Below are 27,907 nucleotides of genomic sequence, written 5' to 3' on the forward strand. Positions count from 1 at the left end.
AATTAATGCACTGGTTGATAACTAGGATCAACCAGTTATCAACCAGTGCAATGTAAATACAATTGAATTGAAATTCAATAAATAGATTCAATAAATAGATGCATAAAACTGAATAATTTAGAAAGGGCTCAGTGTAGAGCCGCTGCTCTGGGTATCTAGTTAGAATTCCTCTGGACGCCTACATAGTGAGGCGTTCAGGGCACGACCCACTGAGAGGAGACCAAGAGGAAGACCCAGGACATGTTGGAGGGACTATGTTTGTCGGTTGGCCTGAGAGTGCCCAGAGAGCCAGACAAGTGACTGGGAAGAGCTTCCCTCTCTAGAGGCAGCCTATACCCAGGACCTGCTGGGTCTAGGCCCAGAGGAAGAAAATGGATGGATGTGTGGATGGATGGATGGATGGATGGATGGATGGATGGATGGATGGATGGATGGATGGATGGATGGATGGATGGATGGATGGGATGGATGGATGGATGGATGGATGGATGGATGGATGGATGGATGGATGGATGGATGGATGGATGGATGGATGGATGGATGGATGGAAGTGAATGAAGAGACCTTGTTAAGGCAGAAATATATACTACCTGACTTTCTACACTATATGTGTGTGCGTTTGTGTGTGAGTCTGTGGACCCATCTTGTCACCCCTATAAAACACAGGGACAAAATGTCAAAACACAAATAAACCATAGGCCAATCAAAAAAATGAAGTGAAATAACAAGAGGAATTAAAAGTAAAATTGTCTTTTATTTCCTAAGGAATTTATGGGCTAAATTTTCTTTAGCCCATAAATTAGACATTGAGACATTGAGGCAACTTTCTTAAAATTTCTCTACTATCAAGAACTATCACAGAACATTTTAAATGCATAACTATGGTGTAACAGTTGGATATATATTTTTACGTCTTTCTTATTTTTCTTCTGAACAGGTTTTAGTCTTTAAATTTCATATTTTAATGGTGAATTTGCTTTGTTGAAATATGATGAGAAATCATATGAGCATCAGTGAACAGAGTGTTGACTTTACCAACTTCACATAAATTATGACCAACATATATAGTTGTTACCAAACTAAAATAAGTTTATGTAGTTAGAATTCAATGACATTTTCATAAGACCTTATGAAGACGGATAAAATGTGAGTCATTTTAATAGGCAATATTTAATATCCTCTTTTTACGGTGTTCAAACAACCGAGCAGCTTGTTTGGAGTTGACTGTTTCTGTGTTGACAGCACATCAACAGAAAGCTCTGGTGTGTTTTGTTCTTTTCTTTCAGGTGTGATATGCTGACGGGCCTTTAGTGTTTTTACTGTCAGACATTTTTTTTTTTTTTTTTTAATTATGAGTTTAATGATCGGCTCCTGTGCTCTGCTCTCCTGAACAGGAAAACAGCCTAAAGCTGCTGCAGACAAAGCAAACAGCCGGTAGTTTTACATTCTTCCCCCGTCCTCCATAGGAACAATCAAAGTTGTTTCCGTAAAACTGCGCCGAGACACACACACACACCCACACCACCCCCCCCCCCCCCCTTCCACACACACACACACACACACACACCCACCCTCCCCCCCCCCTCTTCCACACAAACACACACACACACACCAACCCTCTCTCTCTCTCTCTGGAGGAATCAGGACAGCCTTGTCGGTGCCAAGGAGGAGTAGGCGTAGACTTCCTTTAAACATTTTTCTTCGCTTTCAAACAAACCCAGTTTGGCGCAAGCTTTGCTCTTATTTTTTTTTTCTTGTTTTGTGTTCCTGTTTTTGCTTTTGATAGCAGAGAAAATTGATCTTTTTTTTTATTCTGAGACATCCTAGCTTCTGCAGACATGGACTGGGGAACGGATCTTTGGGTGAGTTGACAGCTGACAACCCTTTTGGAGTCATTCCTGACAGAAAACAAACTTCTCGACATGCCTTAAATGTCTGTTGCTCGACTTTTTTTATTTTCCCGGGGACGCAACATGTAATAATCGTTGCTGTAAGGTCGCAGAGCAGACTGATCCTCTGAACAGACTCCCGCAGACGGAGATTTCGCAACTGCTGCATACCTCATCATTAGCTGGGGAAGTAAAACAGTTTATGGCCCGTTCTGCTCACAGGAAGGTTCTGCACTCTTTTTTACACTGTTGTTGTGGTTTACAAGCTTTTTCTTTGTCACTCTTGCGTCTTAATGCGGTGCTTTTAATCAGAAATGTGCTCCGTGGCAAACCCCGTCAGGGCGCAGATTCTCAGGAGGAAATACTTTGTCACCTGTGATCCCAGGTAGCAGAGAGCAGGTTAGAAAAACCTAACACTGCACACAACTTATTAACAACAGCGCCACCTGTGGCATCTAAAGCAAATACTTTTGTGCTGTGGCCTTACAGATTCAGTCTGTAAGGAGGATAGAGATACCAAATTAAGACCCAATTCTAAAAGAAAGACTTCTTTATTAAGGATAATTCTTTGCTAACCTATTGTGTGATTGGTCAGAATTTCATGGGTGTGTTTACTTATAAAATTATTTCCTCCTCCAAATTTGTGAACTTGTGTAGGAGTTGGTCTTCTCTGTCGTGATCACAAGCTAAGTTTAGGAAGAAAAGGCTGAGTTTAAAATCATTGTGCTGACACACAGACAATTGTCAGTTAATCCTGGGTTTATTTAGCATATGTATAGATATAGAGATAGTGTATAAGTGACTTGAGCAGAAAAAATGATTATATAAAACAGCATCAGTAGACTGAAGGGCTCTGCTGCATGGCCGACAACCCAAACACTGTTCAGTGTCCAGCTGCAGCTCCTGCAGGTTTTATTTATTTCACTTTTGCTTAATCAGTAATTTTTTTTTTATGTGTAAAAATGTGAAAACAGAGAGAAGCTTCATAGTAGTTATCCAGAACTTCCACGATTTGTCATCCATACATTGTTTGATACAGTAGTCTGTAATTACACTGAGTCAGTTTGATCAGCTGTGATTATCATTAACCTGATTATAAACCTGTATGTTCTTTGTTTTAGTGACAGTTTTGTTCCAAATCAATCAACTCACTTTAGGATAACATGATACAGTCAGTTTGTTATTGTACCAGAACAAAATAAAGTTTTATATGTCTGTCAGTCAAACTTTTCTCATAGCAGAGCAGAAGAAGACAGTGTTTGACTTTTTGACCTTTCCTGAGGTCAATACAATCAGTGGATCAGATGGACTTGACATGTAGAAATCGGCCGATCAGCGATCTCCCAAAAATTAAGGAAGGATAAATCGGTGTGGTGTGGATTGCTGGATGTGGTAGAGTGACTGCAGAGACACATGGAAGAGCTGCTGTTTTGAAAGTTGCTGCCTTTGTAAATCTTGTGAAACATTAAACTGACTTTGTTTGCTGTTCAACTGAGTCAGTGTTGACTCCTCTTTTCCACTCTACACCTCTCAGTGAAGCACTGTTTTTGGCTACAATTCTGTAAAGCAGTAAATGCAGTTATGAGGTCTTACAAAGTCAAAGTCAGTCTGTTTTTAAAACATAAACATGTCTAAAGCTTCCTTGATTGTGTAGCGTCAGAATTGTTTTATTTATTGTTATGAGACAGTTGAAGCACAAGTTTAGCTCCATCTTTAGTGCAAATGATATTTTCATTATGCTGCTTTTTGATATTTTTCCTTTACCTGTGTACTTTATTTTCTCTTGCCATTACCATCCTAGAACAGGTTCTGACTCCCCAGCTTTTCAGCATGTTTACAGTGTAAGCATCTTTTTGTTTGAGTTCATCAAGGATGAGCTGAAAGGAAAAAGAGCCATGTGCAACTCCCATCATTTCTGACAAAAAACTTCATTGGATATCTCTTTGTGTTTCTTATTAACAGAAACTGTTGACAGCATAAACAAACCCATCTTCAATGGACCTTTAATAAATTGCAGGATTGTTTTTGTGTTCACATCATTTGTCATTGTTCCCGTTTGTAATACTTACATACAAGCAAGTGTAAAACCTGTTGATTCAAACTGAAGTTAAAGAAACAAGAAAAAGTCTTACATGTGTTTTGAGAAATTATTCCAGGTGTTCCAGAGAGGAATGTGGGAGATGATAGAATGAAAAAACCCTCAAGTCTAGAAAAAATTCTTTCTGACAAAAAACTTTGGTTCAAAAAACATTAAACTTCTTCAAGATCCTACAATGAACACATACAGTTACCAATTGTTGAAGTCTCAAAATCTTTGCGTGTTGGTTTCTGATTAAGAAGATGTGAGTCAGATGATTCCTCTCTGGACATTTACCCAGGATCCTCAGCAGGTTCAATCAGCAGCCAGATCTTACATCAGAATGATGTCATACAAGCTAAACATAAAGCATTACTTCCATAGTTATTTCTTGCTCTTTCACTGATAAACACAAAGCATAATCAAGGGTATAACAGAAGTGGTGGATGTCCTAAATGGATACTTGGTTGTTGCACCTTATTACCAACAGAAACCGTCTGGCCACTTTTCAGAACAACACACACACATAGATCTTCTCTCTTCTGTTGTTTTCTACCTTACCAATAATTAGAATTAAAGTACATATTTAATACTTTAGCCAGTTTTATTTGATAGCTTATCTATTCTCAACCTTGTTAGGTCTTCACTTCTCTTCCTTTGATTCAAATGTTCAGAGTTGATGAAGAGGGTTGAACTTTCTCACTAGGGGTTCATTTAATCCTTCCTAAACTGTCGTCACCTTCACTCTCCTTGGCCTTGCTCTTGTGTTTAGACTTTAAACAAAAAATTATCATTGTTATGACAACAACAGCTGCTGGAGTGTCTTTCAAACTATTTTTTTTTTGTCAAAGTTGACTCGTAATAGAATATAGAAAACCAAAGTAAAAAAATGAATGGGGAATTTTCTAACCAGGGGGAAATAGGTTAAAACCCATACACTCACAGCTGTGATCATTCATTGTCTGGTTGGAACACTCAGTTTGGTTCAACCTTCATCCATCTACCAAAGAACCACTACAGCAGCCACCCTGCACTGTGATACCACCACTATGCTTGGAAGTTTGTTTAAGATTTGAAAATGTCACCTGTAACGATGGCAAAGAGTTAATTCCTTGGTTTATCTGACAATTAAACCAGAAGGTGCATGGACAGCAGTTCAGTTCAGTTCAGTTTAGCTCATTTTTATTAGTCCCAATTCACAACAAACATCATTCATAAGAAAAAGCTGTCTTTTTCCATTTGATTACTTATTTATTTATTATTTACTCATCAATAAATATGAATATTACATGTGACAACTAAAAGAAATCATGAATAAGAAGGAGCGGAAAGAACTACAAACTTACAATATCGGCCCCCTGCTCACATAAATGTTAGAATATTAGCTATTCAATTCAGAAGTTTATTACTGCCGTATTTCAAATACAATTAAATACAATAATACACAAAAATTACATAGGAAATCAGCCTTTTCAGTACTAAATTGCTTCATAATGATTTTCAAATTTCTTTTAAATGCAGAAACTTTGATTGTTTTATAACAGATCTAAGTTAGATCCAGGAATATACAGCAACATTAATACAGTCAAATAGACAAATTACATATCATAAATTAAATTATGATATGATACAGTTTATGTTACTTATGACAATTTGTAAAAATTGCCAAATAATAAAAAACTGCACAATGTTCATCAATGAGAACACCCAGCTCACTGAATTGTATCTTTTGATTTTCTTTTGAATTGTATCTTTTGAAACTAACAGGAAGGAGTGTGTAACAGAATGAGCTGGGGTTTGATAAGAAACAACAGAAACACAAAAACACTGAACCAGTGGTGCAGGAGAGCTTGACTTTTTCTTAGAAAGTGTAAGAAGATGCAGGATGCTAAATGATTTTTTAACCAAATAGTGAAGATGTATGTTTATATTTTAACCTACATTTATAATTATGACTAAAATTATCCATCCATCCATCCATTTTCTAACACTGTTGTCCCTAGTGGGGTCAGGTGTGCTGGTGCCAGCTAACGTTCCAGGCGAGAGGCGGGGTTGCTTGAAATCTTGTCTTAAAGTCTTGAAGATTGCTTCATGATCACACCTTTTGCATGTGATCATACAAAAGCCACCTTTTGTGATCATGCTTTTTTGATCATAAAAAAGCATGACTTTTTTGTGATCATGCTTCAACATCTTCACAATGTCAGGATTTCTTCATCTGAAAAGCCTAACGTTCAAAAAAAATTCCCTTCTCACCCACCGCGGGTGGTTCTTTTCCTCTGAGCTCGGGTCCTCTACCAGAGGCCTGGGAGCTTGAGGGTTCTGCGCAGTATCTTGGCTGTGCCAAGGACTGCACATTTCTGGACTGAGATGTCTGATGTTGTTCCTGGGATCTGTTGTAGCCACTGCTCCAGTTTGGGGGTTACTGCCCCGAGGGCCCCGATGACCACAGGCACCACTGTGGTCTTCACCTTCCAGGCCCTCTCCAGTTCCTCCCTGAGGCCCTGGTATTTCTCCAGTTTCTCGTGCTCCTTTTTCCTGATGTTGCAATCACTTGGTATTGCTACATCTACCACAACGGCTTTCCTCTGATGTTTATCCACTACGACAATGTCTGGTTGGTTCGCCATTACCATTTGTGTCTGGATCTGGAAGTCCCACAGGATCTTAGCTCTGGCGTTCTCCACCACCTTTGGGGGTGTTTCCCACTTTGATCTCGGGGTTTCCAGTCCATATTCTGCACAGATGTTTCTGTACACTATGCCTGCCACTTGATTATGTCGCTCCATGTACGCTTTCCCTGCCAGTATCTTGCACCCTGCTGTGATGTGCTGGACTGTCTCAGGGGCCTCCTTGCACAACCTACACCTTGGGTCTTGTCTGGTGTGGTAGATCTGGGCCTCTATTGCTCTGGTGTTTAGGGCCTGTTCCTGGGCGGCCAGGATGAGGGCCTCTGTGCTGTCCTTGAGTCCAGCTTTTTCCAGCCATTGGTAGGATTTACTGATATCAGCCACTTGGGTTATTTGCTGGTGGTACATCCCATGTAGGGGCTTGTCCTCCCATGATGGTATCTCTGGCACCTCAGCCTCCGTTCCCTGTTGTCTGAGACATTCACTGAGCACATTGTCTGTTGAGGCTTTGTCCCTGATGTATTTATGGATCTTAGTTGTTTCGTCCTGGACAGTGGTTCTCACACTCACTAGTCCTCTGCCTCCGTCCTTGCGGCTCGTGTACAGTCTCAGGGTGCTGGATTTGGGATGGAACCCTCCATGCATGGTTAGTAGCTTTCTAGTCTTAATATCTGTGGCTTTTATCTCCTCCTTTGGCCAGCTGATTATTCCAGCAGGGTATCTGATTACTGGCAGGGCATAGCTGTTTATCGCACGGATTTTGTTCTTGCCATTGAGCTGGCTTCTCAGGACTTGCCTTATTCGTTGGAGGTATTTAGCTGTGGCTCCTTTCCTTGTGGCCTCATCGAGGTTACCATTTGCTTGTGGTAAATATATATATATATATATATATATATATATATATATAATATATATATATATAAAAAATTCCCTTCTCACCCACCGCGGGTGGTTCTTATCCTCTGAGCTCGGGTCCTCTACCAGAGGCCTGGGAGCTTGAGGGTTCTGCGCAGTATCTTGGCTGTGCCAAGGACTGCACATTTCTGGACTGAGATGTCTGATGTTGTTCCTGGGATCTGTTGTAGCCACTGCTCCAGTTTGGGGGTTACTGCCCCGAGGGCCCCGATGACCACAGGCACCACTGTGGTCTTCACCTTCCAGGCCCTCTCCAGTTCCCTGAGGCCTGGTATTTCTCTAGTTTCTCGTGCTCCTTTTTCCTGATGTTGCAATCACTTGGTATTGCTACATCTACCACAACGGCTTTCCTCTGATGTTTATCCACTACGACAATGTCTGGTTGGTTCGCCATTACCATTTTGTCTGTCTGGATCTGGAAGTCCCACAGGATCTTAGCTCTGGCGTTCTCCACCACCTTTGGGGGTGTTTCCCACTTTGATCTTGGGGTTTCCAGTCCATATTCTGCACAGATGTTTCTGTACACTATGCCTGCCACTTGGTTATGTCGCTCCATGTACGCTTTCCCTGCCAGTATCTTGCACCCTGCTGTGATGTGCTGGACTGTCTCAGGGGCCTCCTTGCACAACCTACACCTTGGGTCTTGTCTGGTGTGGTAGATCTGGGCCTCTATTGCTCTGGTGTTTAGGGCCTGTTCCTGGGCGGCCAGGATGAGGGCCTCTGTGCTGTCCTTGAGTCCAGCTTTTTCCAGCCATTGGTAGGATTTACTGATATCAGCCACTTGGGTTATTTGCTGGTGGTACATCCCATGTAGGGGTTTGTCCTCCCATGATGGTATCTCTGGCACCTCAACCTCCGTTCCCTGTTGTCTGAGACATTCACTGAGCACATTGTCTGTTGAGGCTTTGTCCCTGATGTATTTATGGATCTTAGTTGTTTCGTCCTGGACAGTGGTTCTCACACTCACTAGTCCTCTGCCTCCGTCCTTGCGGCTCGTGTACAGTCTCAAGGTGCTGGATTTGGGATGGAACCCTCCATGCATTGTTAGTAGCTTTCTAGTCTTAATATCTGTGGCTTTTATCTCCTCCTTTGGCCAGCTAATTATTCCAGCAGGGTATCTGATTACTGGCAAGGCATAGCTGTTTATCGCACGGATTTTGTTCTTGCCATTGAGCTGGCTTCTCAGGACTTGCCTTATTCGTTGGAGGTATTTAGCTGTGGCTCCTTTCCTTGTGACCTCATCGAGGTTGCCATTTGCTTGTGTATACCTAGGTACTTGTAACTGTCCTCTATGTCTGCTATTGTTCCTTGTGGGAGTGAGACTCCTTCTGTGCGAATCACCTTCCCCCTCTTTGTGACCAGCCGACCACATTTCTCTAGTCCGAATGACATCCCAATGTCAGTGCTGTAGATCCTGGTGGTGTGGATCAGTGAGTCGATGTCTCGCTCACACTTGGCGTACAGCTTGATGTCATCCATGTAGAGTAGGTGACTGATATTGGCCCCATTTTTGAGTCTGTATCCGTAGCCAGTCTTGTTGATAACTTGGCTGAGGGGGTTCAGGCCTATGCAGAACAGTAGCGGGGACAGAGCATCTCCTTGGTATATGCCACATTTGATGGACACTTGTGCAAGTGGTTTGCAGTTGGCTTCAAGGGTGGTTTTCCACAGCCTCATCGAGTTTGCAATGAAGGCTCTCAGAGTCCTGTTGATGTTATACATCTCTAAGCATTCAATGATCCAAGTATGCGGCATTGAGTCATAGGCTTTCTTGTAATCAATCCAAGCCATGCACAGGTTGGTGTGTCGGGTTTTGCAGTCTCGGGCAACTGTGCGGTCTACGAGGAGTTGGTGTTTGGCTCCTCTGGTATTTACACCGATACCCTTCTGTGCCGTGCTCATGTGTTTATCCATGTGTTTGCTTATCTTGGCCGCTATGATGCCTGATATGAGCTTCCAGGTTGTGGAGAGGCAGGTTATTGGTCGGTAGTTGGGTGGGACTGGACCCTTTGATGGATCCTTCTGGATTAGGATTGTCCGCCCTTCAGTTAACCATTCAGGGTGAGTCCCACTTTGTAGCAGCTGGTTCATTTGGGCTGCCATTCGCTCATGGAGAGCAGTGAGTTTCTTTAGCCAGTAGGCATGGATCATGTCAGGCCCTGGTGCTGTCCAGTTTTTCATACCTGAGACTCTTTCTTGGACATCTGTCACAGTGATGGTTACCGGGGCTTGCTCAGGGAGGTTGCTGTGGTCCTCTCGTAGAGAGATCAGCCACTGTGCATTGCTGTTGTGGGACGCCTCCCTTTCCCATATGCCTTTCCAGTATTGTTCCGTCTCCAGCCTTGGTGGGTCTGCTCTGTTGTTATTGTTACCCTGCCATTGAGAGTACACCTTAGCTGGTTGAGTGGAGAAGAGCCGGTTAATCCTTCTGGATTCATTCTCCCTTGTGTATCTCTTTAGGCGGCTGGACAAGGCTTGGAGCCTCTGTTTGGCAGTTTCAAGTGCTTCAGGTATGGGCATCTGCCTGTACTTTCTGGGTACTGGTCTTTTCATTGCACCCTTGTGGAGCTCTGACAGTTGGCTCACTTCCCTCCTTGTTACCTTGATTTTAGCCTCTAACCGTCTTTTCCATGGTGGGTATTGGGTCTCATGGTTGCTCTTATAGCCAAGTATCTCAAGGATCACTGATGCTGAGTTGTAGATCAGCTCATTGGTTTCTGTTATGGTGTTGGTAGGGATCGTTCTCAATGCTGCATTCACATTCTCAATGAGACTTTCAGATGGTACTTCACTCAGCCGTTGTAATTGGCGCCGGGGAGGCCTGGTTGTCATTCGGTCATGATTCTCTCTCTCAGGTCAGCAGCTGTCTCGTTCAGCTCTGTTTCGCTCATTGGGGCCGTGTATCCCCTCACTGGGTGGGGACTTGTAGTTAAGTCCCCACAGTCCTGACATCCGGGTTCCTCCCTTTTGCCGTAGCATTTGTGTTGTATCTCGTCAATCTCAAGTTGTGATAGCAGTTGCCGTTTGCGGATGTTGGAACACTGAGCTACTAGTTTTTTAGCGCTTAGTGTTGACTGGGGATGTCGAAGTAACCATTCCTTCCCCAGTCTTTGCATGTAACCTCTCTCACTAGGGTTACTTGAGTAGTAGCATTCCAACAGATCCACATTTTCATCTCTCGCCCATTTCCGTCTTGTTCCAGTAGCCCATTTGTCATCAAGGTGCTCTGGTTCCCCAACACCTGACGCAGACCTTGTTTGGCCGGGCGACGTCTGAGCCGGCATGTTATGCAACTTAGTATCTCTCATGGTATGAGGTAGGCAGTAGCTTGAAGGGTCTTGCCTAAGGACCCAGACTGGATTCGAACCCTGCCCTCTCGGGTGATATACTGATGCCTTATGTATTGAGCTATCCAGTCAGCTCAATACAGCTGACTGGATAGTCAGCTGTATTGAGCTGACTATCCAGAATCCAAATCCAAAATCCAAAAGAAATGAAAATGTATGATAGTCCTGGAATGTTTGACGTGATGTAAACACAGAGAGAATGTTCACACAAATGTGGAGGACAAACACAATATGGGCCAACGATTCTGGACTATATATATATATATATATATATATTATATATATATATATATATATATATATATATATATATATATATATACATATATATATATATATATATTATATATATATATATATATATATATATATATATATATATATATATATATAAAAAATTCCTTCTCACCCACCGCGGGTGGTTCTTATCCTCTGAGCTCGGGTCCTCTACCAGAGGCCTGGGAGCTTGAGGGTTCTGCGCAGTATCTTGACTGTGCCAAGGACTGCACATTTCTGGACTGAGATGTCTGATGTTGTTCCTGGGATCTGTTGTAGCCACTGCTCCAGTTTGGGGGTGACTGCCCCGAGGGCCCCGATGACCACAGGCACCACTGTGGTCTTTACCTTCCAGGCCCTCTCCAGTTCTTCCTGAGGCCCTGGTATTTCTCCAGTTTCTCGTGCTCCTTTTTCCTGATGTTGCAATCGCTTGGTATTGCTACATCTACCACAACGGCTTTCCTCTGATGTTTATCCACTACGACAATGTCTGGTTGGTTCGCCATTATCATTCTGTCTGTCTGGATCTGAAAGTCCCACAGGATCTTAGCTCTGGTGTTCTCTACCACCTTTGGGGGTGTTTCCCACTTTGATCTTGGGTTTCCAGTCCATATTCTGCACAGATGTTTCTGTACACAATGCCTGCCACTTGGTTATGTCGCTCCATGTATGCTTTCCCTTCCAGTATCTTGCACCCTGCTGTGATGTGCTGGACTGTCTCAGGGGCCTCCTTGCACAACCTACACCTTGGGTCTTGTCTGGTGTGGTAGATCTGGGCCTCTATTGCTCTGGTGTTTAGGGCCTGTTCCTGGGCGGCCAGGATGAGGGCCTCTGTGCTGTCCTTGAGTCCAGCTTTTTCCAGCCATTGGTAGGATTTACTGATATCAGCCACTTGGGTTATTTGCTGGTGGTACATCCCCATGTAGGGGCTTGTCCTCCCATGTTGGTATCTCTGGCACCTCAACCTCCATTCCCTTTGTCTGAGACATTCACTGAGCACATTGTCTGTTGAGGCTTTGTCCCTGATGTATTTATGGATCTTAGTTGTTTCGTCCTGGACAGTGGTTCTCACACTCACTAGTCCTCTGCCTCCGTCCTTGCGGCTCGTGTACAGTCTCAGGGTGCTGGATTTGGGATGGAACCCTCCATGCATGGTTAGTAGCTTTCTAGTCTTAATATCTGTGGCTTTTATCTCCTCCTTTGGCCAGCTAATTATTCTAGCAGGGTATCTGATTACTGGCAGGGCATAGCTGTTTATCGCACGGATTTTGTTCTTGCCATTGAGGGCTTCTCAGGACTTGCCTTATTCGTTGGAGGTATTTAGCTGTGGCTCCTTTCCTTGTGGCCTCATCGAGGTTGCCATTTGTTTGTGGTATACCTAGGTACTTGTAACTGTCCTCTATGTCTGCTATTGTTCCTTGTGGGAGTGAGACTCCTTCTGTGCGAATCACCTTCCCCCTCTTTGTGATCAGCCGACCACACTTCTCTAGTCCGAATGACATCCCAATGTCAGTGCTGTAGATCCTGGTGGTGTGGATCAGTGAGTCGATGTCGCTCACTCTTGGCATACAGCTTGATGTCATCCATGTAGAGGAGGTGACTGATGTGACTGATATATATATATATATATATATATATTATATATATATATATATATATATATATATATATATAATATATATATATATATATTTTTTTTTTTTTTTTTTTTAAGTAAGTATGTTAAGTCCTTATTGTCATTTTACATTTCCGCATGATGTACAGAAGCATGACAACATTGGGGAATTGCCCAATTATTCATGAGTAACAGAAGTTGCCTGATACGTATGCAGACATAGGATTAGGGTATTGAACTTCCTGAGCCACACCCACAAATACCACAAATAACACAAACACCACAAACACAGCCTCTGATATGTTTAAATCGTAATTTTTTTATCCAGCTTGGAGTAGAAAAATACATATTTAAAAATAACCTTAAGCTTTAAAAACTTTCTTGCATGACAATTGTGTACTCTGACTATAAATGTCAGCTGTACATCAAATATATGTTATAATTTTATTATTAAATTATTTTAACATTGAAATGCTCCCAAAACCTGAACTTCTCACTTGGTCCACTTTTCTACTTCATTTATTTTAGAAAATCAAATGAAGTCTCATTCTTTTGGAAAAGAATAAGACTTTTTGGTAAACTGGCTGAATGGAGTGTGACTGGTTGAAACTGTTTGATCAAATTACTAAACTGACAAATGCTAAAAAAGCAACTTAGAAACACTAAGAAGCAGATGGCAGAACCAGCCCAGCCATTTTTAGGTTTATATTGTGATTGACATGAGGCAGAGTAAGCTGAGATCAGAAACATTTGTGCTGCTGTTAGTATGCTACGTCATAATGATGGATAGGACGAGTCAAACTGGTTCCAGGTTTCACAGCAGCCCCAGAGACGGTCAGTCACAGGGTGGAGGTAGACTGAGCTAATGGTTATCTCATCCCTAAATAATATTTCCCCCTTTTCACACACACATAGACATAAGAAAGCAAAGCCCCAGTGTTCATACACAGGAGTGATAAATTTGGGAGATTTTCTGGGTTAATCTTTTCATGAACACCAGCTTTTGCTTTGGTTTTCTTGTCGGTCATCTGATTTTCCTGATCGCTTTCCTTCCTGGTACAAACATGCCACTCCATTGTCCTGCTGCGTACTCTTGTTGTGCTCCTTTGTCCTTCACATCCTCTCCATCGCTGACTGTGTTCATGTGTGATCTCTGTTTAGATTTTCTTTTTGACTTCTCAGTATCAGTGTTTACAGCTCTCCATTGAACCAAAACATACAAGTCTCTTTCTTTTAATTTCCCTGATTCAACACAGACTGAGGAGCCACCCTGAATCTGTGTTTCGCTCTGTGTAAGCTCAGTTTGGTGGCGTGTTGTTTTTCAGAAAACCTTTGAGCGTATTGTTATCCAGCGCTGTGGGGATAAAGGCCTGAAAGTTCACTGAGAACAAATGCTGCTGGTCCAACAGGTTTTTCGTGTTTTTGGTAAATATGAATGTGTGTAAGCAGATAAGAGTTGTATGCGATTAGGAGAGTAAAGCATGAGGGTTTTTTGGGGGGGGGTTTATACCTTTGCACTGTTTGTTTTATGTGTTCACAAATATACATACCGTGCTTCTTCAATAAGAACCCAGCCCAGTAATTTTCTCAGAAGTACTTAGCATTGACTGAGCAGTGTGTCAGTGTTAGACATAAAACTGACTTCCTCAGGGACCAGCTGTTTGTTACACATGTTAACGTAATGGTGTGTCTCCACAGAAGAATGTAATCGCTCTGGGCTTTTCCTCTTAGGACCAGAATGATGTCATCGACAAACACACTCAGTCTGGCCTTGACCTGCTGGAACGTTACATAAAGTTTGTAAAGGAGCGGACGGAGATAGAACAAAGCTACGCCAAGCAGCTCAGGTGTGCTCTGACTTTTTATCTCAAATTGATTCTTCTGTGCATTTTGTTGTTTTTAATATCAGAGTTCCATGCAAAGCTATGACTATAATTGCAATGAAAAAGATTTGTGGCTTTCAAGTTTTCCAATAAAGAAAAATGGAAATGTGTGCAAATATTTGTCTTCTGAATTTGATGCCACTTATAACTCCCAAAAGTATCATGGTGGCAGTTTTATGCTGCAGCAATTCTTTCCTTCAGCACAGACAAATAACTTTGTCAGACTTTATGGAAAGATGGATGAATGTAAACACAACGCAATACTGGATAAATAAAAATACAATTATGATTAAAACCTGTAAAAGCAGCAGTGGCCCAGCCAAAGTCTAGATCTAAGTCCAATCAATAATCTGTGGCAAGAGCTGAGAATCTGAGCTCTGCTGTGCTGTAGACTAACATCCCCAACACCCTCATACTCATCTGTCATCAAATCCCTATACAATACACTGAAATAATCCCACAAAAAGTGGCACACTTCAATGAGATGAAGAGTTTTGCATGGAAATGTAAAATTTCAGTGAACTTGTACCTTTATGCCAGCATGTGAATGTCAATTTTGTTTCTTTTTATTGTCTAACAGGAATTTGACAAAGAAGTACTCCAAACGAGGAGGCAAAGAGGAGCAGGAGTGCAAGTAAGAAAACAGTCAAAATCAATCGTTCATCAAAATTCTCCATAGTTCTGGTTTTCTTTTCTTGCACTTGACATTGTGTTGATTTGTAGTGGCATTATGAAGCCATTTTTATTTGTCATTGCTTTTATTTTAAAACAATGATCAATTGTCACGCTAACATTCTAGTGAAATTAGAAACCCCAGAAGGCTGTAAAACGCTACATAATTACAGTAAGTGCCAAAAGATCTTCATAATCTTCATACCAATAAACATGTAAGACAGGGGGTGTCTGTTCAAAGAAAAAAATTGTTATTTTGGAAGATTTTAGTAACTTTAGCATATCAGGAGATGATCCATACCACTCTGAACAGGTTTTACATTGAAGTCGACTTGGGAACCTTCTGTTCCCACTGAAAAACTGGAATAAGTTGCTGGGCATGGGAGGCCTGGGAGCTGCACTGGAGGACAGAGCAAACTGCATAGGTAGTCACTGTAATAATTAGCCTTCAGGTATTATGTACATTGTGAGTTTAACAACCATTGACATTATATATACAAAATAAATTCATTTTGTGTTTCATTTGCATAAACTCACATGAAGCATTTTTAGAAAAATCTTACCTTTAGTTAGATTTTTTTTCAGTGGGAAAACATTCCTCAATCTTTCTTTTTTTCACAAATCACAATCACTTTGTGATTTGTATCACAAATCACTTTGTTTAATTCAAATTTGAATCAGTAATGCATGACTTTCTGTTTACATTTACAAATATTACACGGGACAGTCGCTGTATGGTCAATCCTGCAGACACCCACCTCAAAATATCATTTTAGCGTTATTTACTAATTTTTATTATAATTACAGATGATGCTGTATGCTGCTAAAGAAAGATATAGCTCAGACCCAACAAAATAATGTCCTTGAATAAATGTTGAGAATAACAGCCATTCTTAGAATTAACATATGGCTTCACTGGCCATCTCAAAGTATGCCATGTTTTAAAGCTATAGTTTTAAAAGCATTAAAAGTTTATATCATTCCTGCAGTTTAAAGTTTATCTGATGAATCACTAGAGGAAGTGAGTATAGTTTAGAGCAGGGCTGTTTCCAACTTATTACAGCTCGTCCTCAAACGCTCTAATTCTTCTGGTTTAAGAGTAAGACAGCTGGCTTATGGGAGATTTATTGGCATTAAATCAAAGGATGGCACCCATTACTATTGTCAAAGCAATGCTCTTTTAAATGTAAGACTGGTATTCAAAAATTCTAAGGCATGTCTCTTTTAAGCAGAGTGCAGGCTAGGTGACTAATTGGCTGATTAATATTAGGTTCAATCTGTTCAGATTTTGTTCTGCTTAAAAAGCAGCTCCAGTCCATTTTTAAAAAGTAATAAGAACAGTTGCTGATGTTTTTGAGATAATTGTTTTGACATTTTTAGGAAAAGTGATAACAGGTTTCTGGCATTTCCTGTTCTCCTTTCAGTGAAGTATCGGTGTTCGTTTTGTATTTCTTATCTTTCTTTTTTTTTTTTTTTTTTTTTTTTTTTTTTTGAGGACCAAACTCCAAATCCATTGTACTTTACTGTGTGTAGTGCATCATTGTGGCATATCGTATTAAAATTTCCGATCTATGCATTAGCAAGTGTAGAGCTGGTCATTCACATCAAACTCAATCCAATATTGATTATGGGGTAAGTAAGCTGCACTACAGCTGCATGTTGGTAGATTATTTTTTACTGGAAAGATAATTGAGTTCACAATGTAGATAAAATCATAAAACTCAATGTTGCCCAAAATAAACAAAAATATTGTCTTATGTCTTCTCATGAAATTATTGATTCACTGTGTTTAGATCTGTTGTTCACAGATGAAATGCAGTCTTTTCCTAATGTTTTTTATTATTATTATTTCATTTGCCACGTTAGAAATAAAACAAAAATATACAGAAAAAGTGTGTGAAAACAGATTTATTCTTTGTCAGCAACAGTTTGTTGTTTAGATTCATTACACAAACATGGAGTGGAATATTATTTCTGTTTCATTTGTCATCTAATATTAGATTATTAACTAATGAAAAAGGATTTTGAGGACAGAGGTAATAGACAGTTTGATGGGTTTTGCTTTTCTGATGTATTTCAAACTTTCCAAATGTTCCCTCTCTCCGCTGGTGTAGGTTCAGCAATCACGCATCTTTCCAGGAGATCCTGAATGAGCTGGGTGACTATGCAGGCCAACGGGAGCTTGTTGCTGAGAACATGACGGCCAACATCTGTGATAAGCTTACCAAATATCTCCAGGACCTCAAACAGGAACGTAAAACAGTGAGTGAGGAATGTGAAGTTTTGAAAGATTCCATCTTGCTGAAGTTTGCAGTGTTATCATCCAGAGCTGGATCAGATTCCTCACAGCCTCTCTGTTTTCAGCACCTTTCTGACGTCAAGAAGGCCCAGCAGAATCTTGAGAGCAGCTTTAAACACCTAGAAAGTGTGAGTCAAGAGTTGGTGGCTTAGTTTTTTAAATCTAAATTATACCATATTGTAAATTATAATACATGTCTTGCTTTTGCTGTGGGATTATTTTACAGGCTCCTAAATCTTAAAAATGTCACTTTTCTTCTTGAATAAACAGATTAATTTAGAGTTTGCCTAAGAGAAAACAGTGCATCATGTTGAAACAAACTCATTTTTTATGTTAACTTTGCATTGTTAACTTAGTTACTCTTTGTTAATTGTTCTCACTCATTTGTGATTTGTGTTTTCTATTGATCCAATGATACCTTACAGATTATATTAATAACACTCAGGAACAATGAGGAGAACAAAGCAAATCTTAATCTTTCCTTAATTTGTAGAGTTAGGTCTTAGTTCCATGACTTTGCTTTGTTAATTCTGCTGTTGCTGAAATGTAAGACATTTGTTTTTCATGCTTGCAGATTAAAAAGCGCTTTGCCAAGGAGTGGGCAGAGGCTGACAAAGCCACACAGCAGGCGGAGAAAGCAGAGAACGACACTAATGCCACCAAAGTTGAAGTTGACAAAGTAAACAATCATAAACATTGGCTGTTAATTCTACATGTTTTCCTTTACCTGTCCTTTTGTTATGGAAAAATGATGGAAAAAAACATATTTACACCTGCATCCTTCAATCTTCCATTGTCTTTATTTGTATGTATTTATATTATTACTTTCTAGGCCAAGAACCATGCTCTTGCTCGTATGCGTGCAGCAGAAGAATGCAGGAACAACTATGCAGCAGAACTCCAGAAATACAACAATGAACAAAAGATCTTCTACTACACAGATATACCACAGATCTACAACGTGAGAAAGTCTTTTTGACGCACTATAACAATGCTGCTTGGTAGTTTCTGTTAAATTAGAATCTAGAAGAGTTTGATGATTTGTGTTTTGAACAGAAACTCCAAGTCATGGACGAGCGGAGGATCCAGCACCTGGCAGAGGGTTACTGCCTGTTTGCACACATCGAAAAGGACGTCCTGCCAATCATCTCCAAGTGTCTGGAGGGAATTGCTGCTGCAGGAACAAAAATTGATCACAAAAAGGCAAGTGGGGCACTCTGTTCCTCTGACATGTCTGACATTTCTCTGATTTGATGGGCAGCAAGATCATTCAATCAATGAATCAATCAATCAAGTTTATTTGTACAGCACATTTCAGCAGCAAGGCAGATCAAAGTTCTTTACATAACAAAAACACTAAATTACAAAGTTACAAAGAAAACACCATAACAATTGAACAAACATCACATTGTGACGAGTGCATTCACCAAAACCCAAAACCAATTGATTCAGATCACCAATTTACAACAAACGGGGCCAATTGAAGCCAATGATGCGTTGAATGCATTATTGCAATATAATACAGTCAAATGTAGATCAGATATTTCCAGTTTGTTAAAAAATGCAGAAGCCTAACAGATAGCATCAGCTGTTACCTCTGAAGCAAGCTTTCATTCTGAGTAAACGAGAAATCTAGACAGCTACAGTTAAAGCGGCCATCTTCCTTGACCAGGTAGCAGACACTAAAGAATTGGGCCAGTTTTGTGGAAAAGAAATGATTTATTGCTCCCTAACCCCCAGGGGGCTTTTTGCAGGCTCTAGTGTCCCTTACATGACATGCGGCGAATATCATCGGGTCGAGGAGTCGAACCCGCGACGGCCACACCGAGGACTCAAGACCTCTACATGTGGGTCGCGCTATCCCCTACACCACAGCACACCCCGGAAAAGAAATATGAACAGTAACCAAAGATATTAGGAGCCAGTAGCTCAGTTAATGTGTTGTTTATGAAAGATGTAAAGCTGAACTCAGAAATGTTACTTCAGTTGCGTTCTCTTATATCTAGAAGGCAGGCAATAATTCCATATAATACAAATAATTTTTATGACAGTCTTTGAGAATATTTCTGGGTTTCCTCAACAGACCACTGCAAATTCTTAGTTGCAATTCTTGCTGGATTTTTCTTTTTTCACTTGGCCAGCATTGTTCTCCAGCTGCTGGCAGACCCATGGTGATGTCACAGTTCATGCAGAAAAATCAGATATTCTGCAATACATGAAGCTGTGGAGCCTCTTCATTTCCGTGAACTCATGTGACAATGGCTCAAAAACATGTTCATGCAGCAGGAGTTTTAAAGCACATTGTGACCCGAGCTCTCCAGTGGAAGGAGAGGTGATGAGAGGAGTGTCCCTTTGGTGTTGACAGATTTTCAATCCAGTGTTTAAATTGTTTTGTTTCACCCCGTGAACCTGAATCTGGCTTCAGATTCAAACTGCTGCCAAAAGATCATCAACAACATATAAACATACTTAATATGGATATTTTTTTATTTCAGATTTGAAATTAAATAATCAACCACTACAGTTGGACCATTTGATCATTTGACCCAATGAGCTATGAAACATCACCCTTTCTGCAGTTGATTCACACCTGATGTTTAATTTCTGTGTCGTGGCAGGACTCAAAACTTTTAATAGAGCAACACAAGTCTGGTTTTGAGAGACCCGCCGATGTGGAGTTTGAGGACTACTCCCAGGGCATCAAACCATCAAACTCAGAATCTAACCTCAACCCTCTGAAAGGACGCAAGCACAAGATCTTCAAGAAGCACAAGGTGAGCCTGACTGTCTTTGTATATGTTTAGAGAGAGAGTCAGATATGAACACAGTTTCACCCATCTGTTTCCCTTTAATATTAAAATGTATAAATTTTAATCAGCTTATCTTTCTCCTGCAGTCAGAGAGAGCTGCTGCCTTGTCAATAACTTTAGATAAATAACTAGAGAAGTTAGCGTGGCTCTCCTTATCTTTGCTCTGCCTTTCCTACCTGTAGGAACCTGCTATAAGAAACACACATTGTCACACATTGTCTTTTATCACAATGTCTTAAAATAAATGCACACACATTTCCACACAAATCATATCTTATCAGCCAACCTTCTCGCTCAGGGGTAAATTCTAACTTCGAGGTGCTGCAGAGACATGCCCCACTTTGACTTTTAATATGTGCTGTTTGAAATATTTCTTCATCTCAAAATCTCGCTCTTTGTCTTTACTTTTGATCACTGTTGTTTTGTTTCAACAAATCCCTCCTTCTTGTCTTTTTGCTTTGTTCTCCAGCAGTGTCAATTCTGAAAGCAACTTTTTATTTAGCTTTCGTGTCAGTTTTTTTTTTTTTTACTAAACTGTAATTCAGTTTTAGTTGTAATTTAGTCATCAGAACAGTTTTAGTCTCAGTCTAATTTTAGTCGACTAGTTATAGTAAACATTTAGTCAACTAAATCTACTGTCAATTTAGCTGACAAAATCAATCCTAACAACCATTGTAGATAGTGAAAGAAGTGGTTCTGATGCTCAACTCTTCTGAGCGCTATGTGTCCCTAATTTACACTTCAATCTTTCCATCTGTCTGTCCTTTCCCCTCTTCCCCAAAGGGGTTCTGTCCTAGTCTGAATGAGTTCAATCAAACTTCTACAGACACAAACACATGCACACACAGGATTTTTCACATCATACATAAAGTGTGGTTGTTAGAGCTGGTCTAGTTTGGACCAGGTCTGTATGCACATCTGTTTCATCTACAGCCAACATGTTGCTGTAAAATTGTATATCATAAGTTTGATTTGTTGTACATTCACTGCATGCTGAGTAATTCTTTCTCTCTGTCTAGATAACACACGGTGAAAAGCACACGGTAATGTTCATCTTCAGAAGGATATGAAAGGTGTTGGATAACTGGATTTGGTGTTGGATTTGTTTTACTGAGGAATTTAAACAGTAACTCCACAATAGATTCAGAAAACCAACTCCGAATAAGCCTGCATACCTGGATGCATCTAAGCAAAACATTTGAGGATAAAATACAGGGGCTACTGTGCCTAAAATCTGTGCTAAAGAACTAAAACTGCAGTTCTTTAAATGGCCTCTTGGGGCAGGCTCCAACAGAAGAGCTATAAATCTTTACTGATCATCTATTTATTGTGTCCACTGTTAGTAGTGGAGTGGGAGGCTTACTAAGCTACAAGTGAAAATGCTGAGGTGTTAAAAAGTAGGTAAACTTAAAGAAATGAATGAGTTTGATAAAAACTACACAGTGATGGTTAGAAGACTGCTTGAAAGCATCTCCAATCTGATCCACTTTATGTGTGATGGGTTCCCTTACCTGTGACTCAAATTAATGATAAGTGAATGTTGCTCCTGACAGAAAGTCATCAGAATACAGAGTTTTTCTCAGGTTGTTGTGAGAGAGGCTGGAGATCTGCAGACAGTCCCAATGTTCCCCACTGAGAAAGCCAACAATGAGTAGTGAGAATCAGACCTGGAGAACAATGAACTGCTTCAGGTTGGTGTTTCTTAGAAATGTTAGAAATCCTCTTTGCAACTCGTCCCATTCTGACAAGCATTTGGCTTGATGTCTAGTTGATTTAATTTCTGTTTCTACAAACCGTTTCTACTGACTTCTGACAGAAGCTACGTCACAAAATCCAAATTCTAAATATCCAAACTATCTGGCTGAAGCTGCTGACAGACTTTTACTGAACCCATTTTATTATTATGCTCTGATGAAAATCCCAGCTGTCATCCTGTGAGTGCAAGATTACAGAGTGGAGTTACTGTTTAACTAGAATAACCAAAATGAATTTAATTTGGGGAACCTTTGATTTGATTTTGTGCAGGGATCTCTGGTCAAACTTTTACCTGTGATGGCATAACAGACAGAGTGATGTCCAATTATTTGAAATTTAGATATCAAGATCAAATGTACATAGCCTGAGTTTTATTTTCAGTATTTTTGTCCAAACTTTATTTTTCTTACATATTTTCTCATTATTTAAAATTTGAAAAAGTTAAGAAATATATGCTTAAAACCTGAGGTGCATTTATAAAAAACGTCAAAAGAGCTTGCCGCTCTTTGAACACTCACACGGTACGCTGACTGTGTTAGCAGTTGTTTTGGGAATACTTTGCTGTGAGGGAAGTTTCTGTCTGAACCTTTGATGTTCGAGTTTACAGTGTTTTTTATCAAACTTTTTCAAGGACACAAACTCAGGCACCACTATCCAAGCTGTACCTCAGACTTTTATTAGATCCTTTGATTGTAAATGCAGACTAAAAGCAAATATTGTTTAAATCCCCAATCAGAATTTAAGTTAATTAGAATATTTGGAAAAACATTATTGTTGTTCAAGTAGCTTAGGGTAACATTTGTTCTTAATCTAAAGTCTTGACAAATTTAGATTAAAACAAGTTTAATCTACAAAATAAGTTTATAATAAAAAAATATAAAATAACGTCCTCTTTTATGTCAGTCATTTACCATAAAGACATGGTAAAAAGTCTTTGACATTCCTTTGCATAATTTTTATTTATCACAGGTGGTTGATTCTGAAGCAGACAATATCACTGTAGAGCTGAAATTTCTGGGTATTTTGTCTGAGTTGGTACTTTAGGAGGGGATGTAGTTCTCACCTCATCTGAATCCTTCATTTCTTTACATATTCTGTTTCCTCATTATTTATTTACATATTTATTTATTTAGCTCTGTTTGAAGCTGAACAAACTGTTTTCTCCTTCCACTTTGAATTTTAATTATTACCTCTTCAACTTTTTCAAGTTTGGCTGCATTACAAACACAGACTTCACTGAGTTTCATTTGGATTCTGAAGAGGAAGCAAGATGACACGACCCCTTTACTCTGATATGCCAAAATCAAATCCAATCCAACCAATGGAATCTAGAAGTCATTTCCTAGACTCATCGAAGGAATATAGCTGTTCTGCAAACATCTCAGAGGTTCATTACAGAACATGATGGACATCCAGCAATATGAAGACCAAAGAATAAAGATCCTGGGAGGAAGTCGATAGGTTACTGCAGGATGTCCCAACCTGGTCCTGGAGGCACATCGCCTTTCATGCTTTAGGTGTTTCTCTGCTTCAGCACACTTGGTGAAGCAAAAACCTGTTAATCAGCCATCAATAAGAGTCAAGTGTCCTGAAGCAAGACCAGGGTTTGGAAACACTGTGAACAATATCCCAAAGTTGAATATTTTACAAAGCACTGTTCAATACATCATCTGAAAGTATTAAGATTATAGCATAAAGTTTAAGACATAGTCATTCACACAGGACGACTATGTCTAGGCTGAGGAGCAAAGAGAGCACTAAGCAGTCCTGAGGTCCATAACAACTCTCAATGAGCTGCAGAGATTCACAGCTTAGGCAGGAGACAAGGATCACAATACTTGTGGATGGTGAAAATCTGATGCAAGAAAAAATTGTTTGATGTCTGCCAGATGTAGGGAACAGTGCAAACAGCGATAATTTGGCCTTCATTCAAAATGATTTGTGTTCTAAAAATGAACAATGTGGATCATTCTGTACCACCATGCTGAATGCTAGCAGCGTACTATGGAGCTTCTTCTGTTCAGCATGAACAGCAGAACTGGGAGGGTTTAGACTTTGAAGCATTACTAAAACAAAATAGTAGGTATTTGTCCTGTTTTTTCAGCAGGACAAATATCCTCAACATGCAACCAGACCTTCTGTGTATTTGTCAGATTGGTCCACTAAAAGACCAGACCTAAATCTAACTTAGAATATGTGACAAAACTCAAAACTTGACTCCCATAGACTCTTGCCATCACACTGAAGTTACAGAGAACAAGAGGCCAACATTTCAGTCTGTAAAAACATAAATGGAAAGACTTGATATGCAGCTGTAACTGCTCTAAGACATACTATAAAATACTGACTCACAGATGTATTTGTATGAGTCAATGCTGACTCATACAAATGCATGCCACACTTCAGTTTCTTAATAAAACTATAAAAACTGCATATTTTATTTCTCTGCACAGTTATAGCCTACTTTGAGTTGGTCTGTAACACAAAAGCTAAGATTTGTGGCTGTAATATGACTAACTGTGGAAAGTTGAAGGGATGTGGATACTTTTGCCAGGGACTGTTCATTATGCTCTGATCACTTGCCATAGTTATCTGCATTGATGCTCTGTTTGTGCAGTCTCCTCCTGCAGAGGATTTCTCCCACCTTCCTCCAGAACAGAGGAAGAAGAAGCTGCAGGCAAAGATTGATGACATCACCAAAGAACTGACCAAGGAACAGGACTCAGGGTAAAACTAAGAGTTGCTAACTTGTGTTACTTGGAAACAAAGTGAAAGTAAAACCAGGCTCTATTCATTGGGAATTCTGACTTATCGATGCAGTGCTCTGTTATACCTCATGTCCTCTGAACAATTCCCAGTATTCAGATTCTTATCAGAAATTCCACCACCGAAAGAGACTTCCTGTCATCATAGGTGTTTTTGATGGTGGACCAAAATGCAGAGAGGCTGAGGCAGCTTAGATGAAGAATGTTTTAATGAAAAAATTATAATCAGAACTTTAAAAAAACTAAGGAGAACACAAGGAGCCAGATCAGAGCAAGAAACATAACTCCAAGGGGAAAAAAAACATCCAGGTAAACAGAGAAGAGACAGGATGCAAAGGGATGTGAGCAGGAGAAGGGTTAAAATACTGGAACAAAAGACCTGGGCTGATCAGCTAATGGGTCCCAGGTGTGAGGAAAGAGGAAATGGCACAGTGGGTGAGGGAGAGAGTACACAAGGAAATAAATCTAACAGTAAAGAATAACTAGACCTAAGAAACATAATTAAACTGAAGTAACAAGGATTAGCTGGACACAAGAAGTAAACATAATGACCTAGAATAACTAAAGGACTGAACTAAAGTAAAACAGAAACAAGATTGATGTAATAAAAAAGAAAGAGACTAAGGAACACAGAATAATCAAACCTCGAAAACAACCCAGGACACAACACTTTACTGCTGGACCATTCCCCAGCAGTAACACCTCTCTCTGTCTGTCTGACCTCAGCGAGGCTCTGGAGAAGATGAGGGGTGTGTATGAGCAGAATCCACAGATGGGCGACCCCTCCAGTCTGGAGCCCCAAATCACACAAACAAGCCAGAACATCGGCCGCCTGAGGGGGGAACTGGCTAAATATGAGGTTATTACACAACGCGCAGATATGCATATGTACAACACACTGTGTGAGTTCAAACATTTGACCTGTCCATTCCTCCCAGACGTGGTTATCAGAGGCAGTGGGTGGAGAAGACTCTTCACACAATATCATCAACAATAACAGTCAGTCTGGGTAAGACCTGCATTTAAGGGATTCTTTAGGATCTGCAGTACTTTTGTTGTTGTTCAGTAAAGCGCCAGTTTTCTAAGTCAAATAAATTTTGTCAACCAAGCAGTATTTCACTTTTTTTATATTTCTCTCTCTTTTCACTTAAATTCTGTTGAACCTTGGTATCATCTTGTCCCATGTTGGGTTAAAAATGGAGAAACGGCCACAAAAACATATCTACTGCAGAAAAACAGTTAGTTTGAATCAAGTCACATATTTAGGAAATTTGTAAAGATCCATCAGTGGATTAATTACAACTTTCAAAGTCTGCAGCCAAAATATCTTTGGGAATCATTATTAGCTTTTGACTGTCAGATTCAGTTGTTCTTTTTCTTTTTGGCATTTTTTGAAGAACAATTCAACTATCAAAATGACAACAAACTATGTCTCTGTGACAGGCTGCTGGTCAAAGTGTCCTGAGTTTAAAAATGTTAGAACCTTTTTGTGGGATGCAAACTTTTAAGTACATTTGTGGTTTGACAAAAAAAAAAAGAAAAAATGTAAGAAAGTAAAGACTTTGGTTACGATCCTGGACACGTGGAAAAAATTATTTCACTTTCACCACAGTGAAACCCTTCAGGGTTTCATCTGGGTTTAAACAAAAATTTGATAGCTATACACAAATAATATTGCAAATGTTTTTAATATAACTATTCATGGCAAACATAATCTTCTCTCTCTTCCTATTTTCTGACTGATAACACAATAAAGGCTGTGACAAAAAAGGGAACATTTTGGTAATTTAAGTGCTTATCTTAATTAATCCTAGAAACAAAATAAATTATAAGGAGAGTTATTTTCTTTTTCATTTGTGACGCCTACCTTATAGGTCACTGTTATGAATTTGCAGAACTTTAATGAACAGGAAAACATCGTGTGAATCTCGTTTTGTTCTCCTCCAGCATAATAGCAACACAGAATTCGTCATCTAACGTCTACTCAGAGTTCGATGACGAATTTGATGACATCGAAAGTCCCCTTGGTCAATGCACTGCTCTCTACACTTTCACAGGTACATTTGTAATTTACCCATTGAGCTTCTGTCAAAATGAATTTGCTCTCCATGTTTCTATATCTGATGTGTTCTGGCATACAGGCAACAGCGAGGGCACCATTTCTATTACTGAGGGGGAGCTGTTGAGTGTCATGGAGGAGGATAAAGGAGATGGATGGATGAGAGTCCTCAGAGCCAGTGGACAGGAGGGCTACATACCAACATCATATGTCAAACTCACACCTTAGTTTAGTTCCATCCCAAAGTTTTTTCTGGAAGGTCAAATATCTGGTGATGAACACAAAGATATGGGAGATTAGTGCAGCTGTCCTCAACTTGTGTTCCATCGTTTCCAGAGATGGTTACAGTGAAATGAATATGAGTGGGTATTATTCACTTATATTGCAGTATAGTACACTCCAGATCTCTGCTCTTTGTGGCATGAAATTCTGCCTCAACATGCAGATTACCAGCCTGGTGTGGTCCTTATCAATTTAAGTGCATTTAAAACTTAAATGACAGATCTTGTGAATGTTTACCTTAATTTGTGTCACACTGATGATGTAAGAGCTGTTATATAAAACCTTATTAAAGTATTCATTCCATTTGAGCTTTCCATTTTTTGTCAGATTAAAACAACAAACCTCAAAGTGTTTCAGTAGGTCATTTTGCAGTAAACAAACACAAATGTTTTTGTATTTGTTTAAACAATGTTATGTTGCGATTTGAGGCTGAAAAGTGTGGCCTGCATTTGTAGTCAACCCTTTTTAGTCTGGGACTTTTAGAGTCCAGGTGGGTGTAATTTAATTCCATATATATATGAATGGCAACATCTGATGGCAAAGGGTGTATTAATCAGAGAAGCCATGGAGTTAATGGTATCTGGAAGAGCTGCAGACATTCACAGTTGAGGTCTTGACAGCTGTGGAAGAGAA

At 39.9% G+C, this 27,907-nt stretch overlaps 1 protein-coding gene across 1 annotated transcript; it reads left to right on the plus strand.

The window, feature by feature from the left end:
• The first annotated feature begins 1,630 nt into the window (after positions 1–1,630).
• On the plus strand, positions 1,631–27,577 carry LOC129376821 (cdc42-interacting protein 4 homolog). The gene is made up of 14 exons (XM_055056420.1): positions 1,631–1,862; positions 14,481–14,596; positions 15,213–15,266; positions 17,419–17,566; positions 17,669–17,731; positions 18,178–18,282; positions 18,436–18,564; positions 18,660–18,806; positions 20,222–20,377; positions 24,786–24,895; positions 25,660–25,792; positions 25,872–25,942; positions 26,881–26,990; positions 27,075–27,577. Exons 1-14 carry the CDS (start codon positions 1,839–1,841, stop codon positions 27,218–27,220), a joined length of 1,512 nt encoding a protein of 503 aa, XP_054912395.1. The 5' UTR covers positions 1,631–1,838; the 3' UTR covers positions 27,221–27,577.
• The last annotated feature ends 330 nt before the right edge of the window (positions 27,578–27,907 follow it).

The sequence above is a fragment of the Poeciliopsis prolifica genome, unplaced genomic scaffold (genome assembly GCF_027474105.1).
Source record: "Poeciliopsis prolifica strain line A6 unplaced genomic scaffold, Auburn_PproV2 SCAFFOLD045, whole genome shotgun sequence".
NCBI classification, from domain to species: Eukaryota; Metazoa; Chordata; class Actinopteri; order Cyprinodontiformes; family Poeciliidae; genus Poeciliopsis; species Poeciliopsis prolifica.

What these genes read in the sequence shown, in the direction of transcription:
- LOC129376821 (XM_055056420.1), top strand. Translation starts at nt 1,839, where the DNA reads ATGGACTGGGGAACGGATCTTTGG. An exon ending in TCAAACAGGAACGTAAAACA is followed by an intron (nt 17,567 to 17,668) that starts GTGAGTGAGGAA and finishes CTCTGTTTTCAG; the next exon opens with CACCTTTCTGACGTCAAGAA. An exon ending in GGGAACTGGCTAAATATGAG is followed by an intron (nt 25,793 to 25,871) that starts GTTATTACACAA and finishes CATTCCTCCCAG; the next exon opens with ACGTGGTTATCAGAGGCAGT.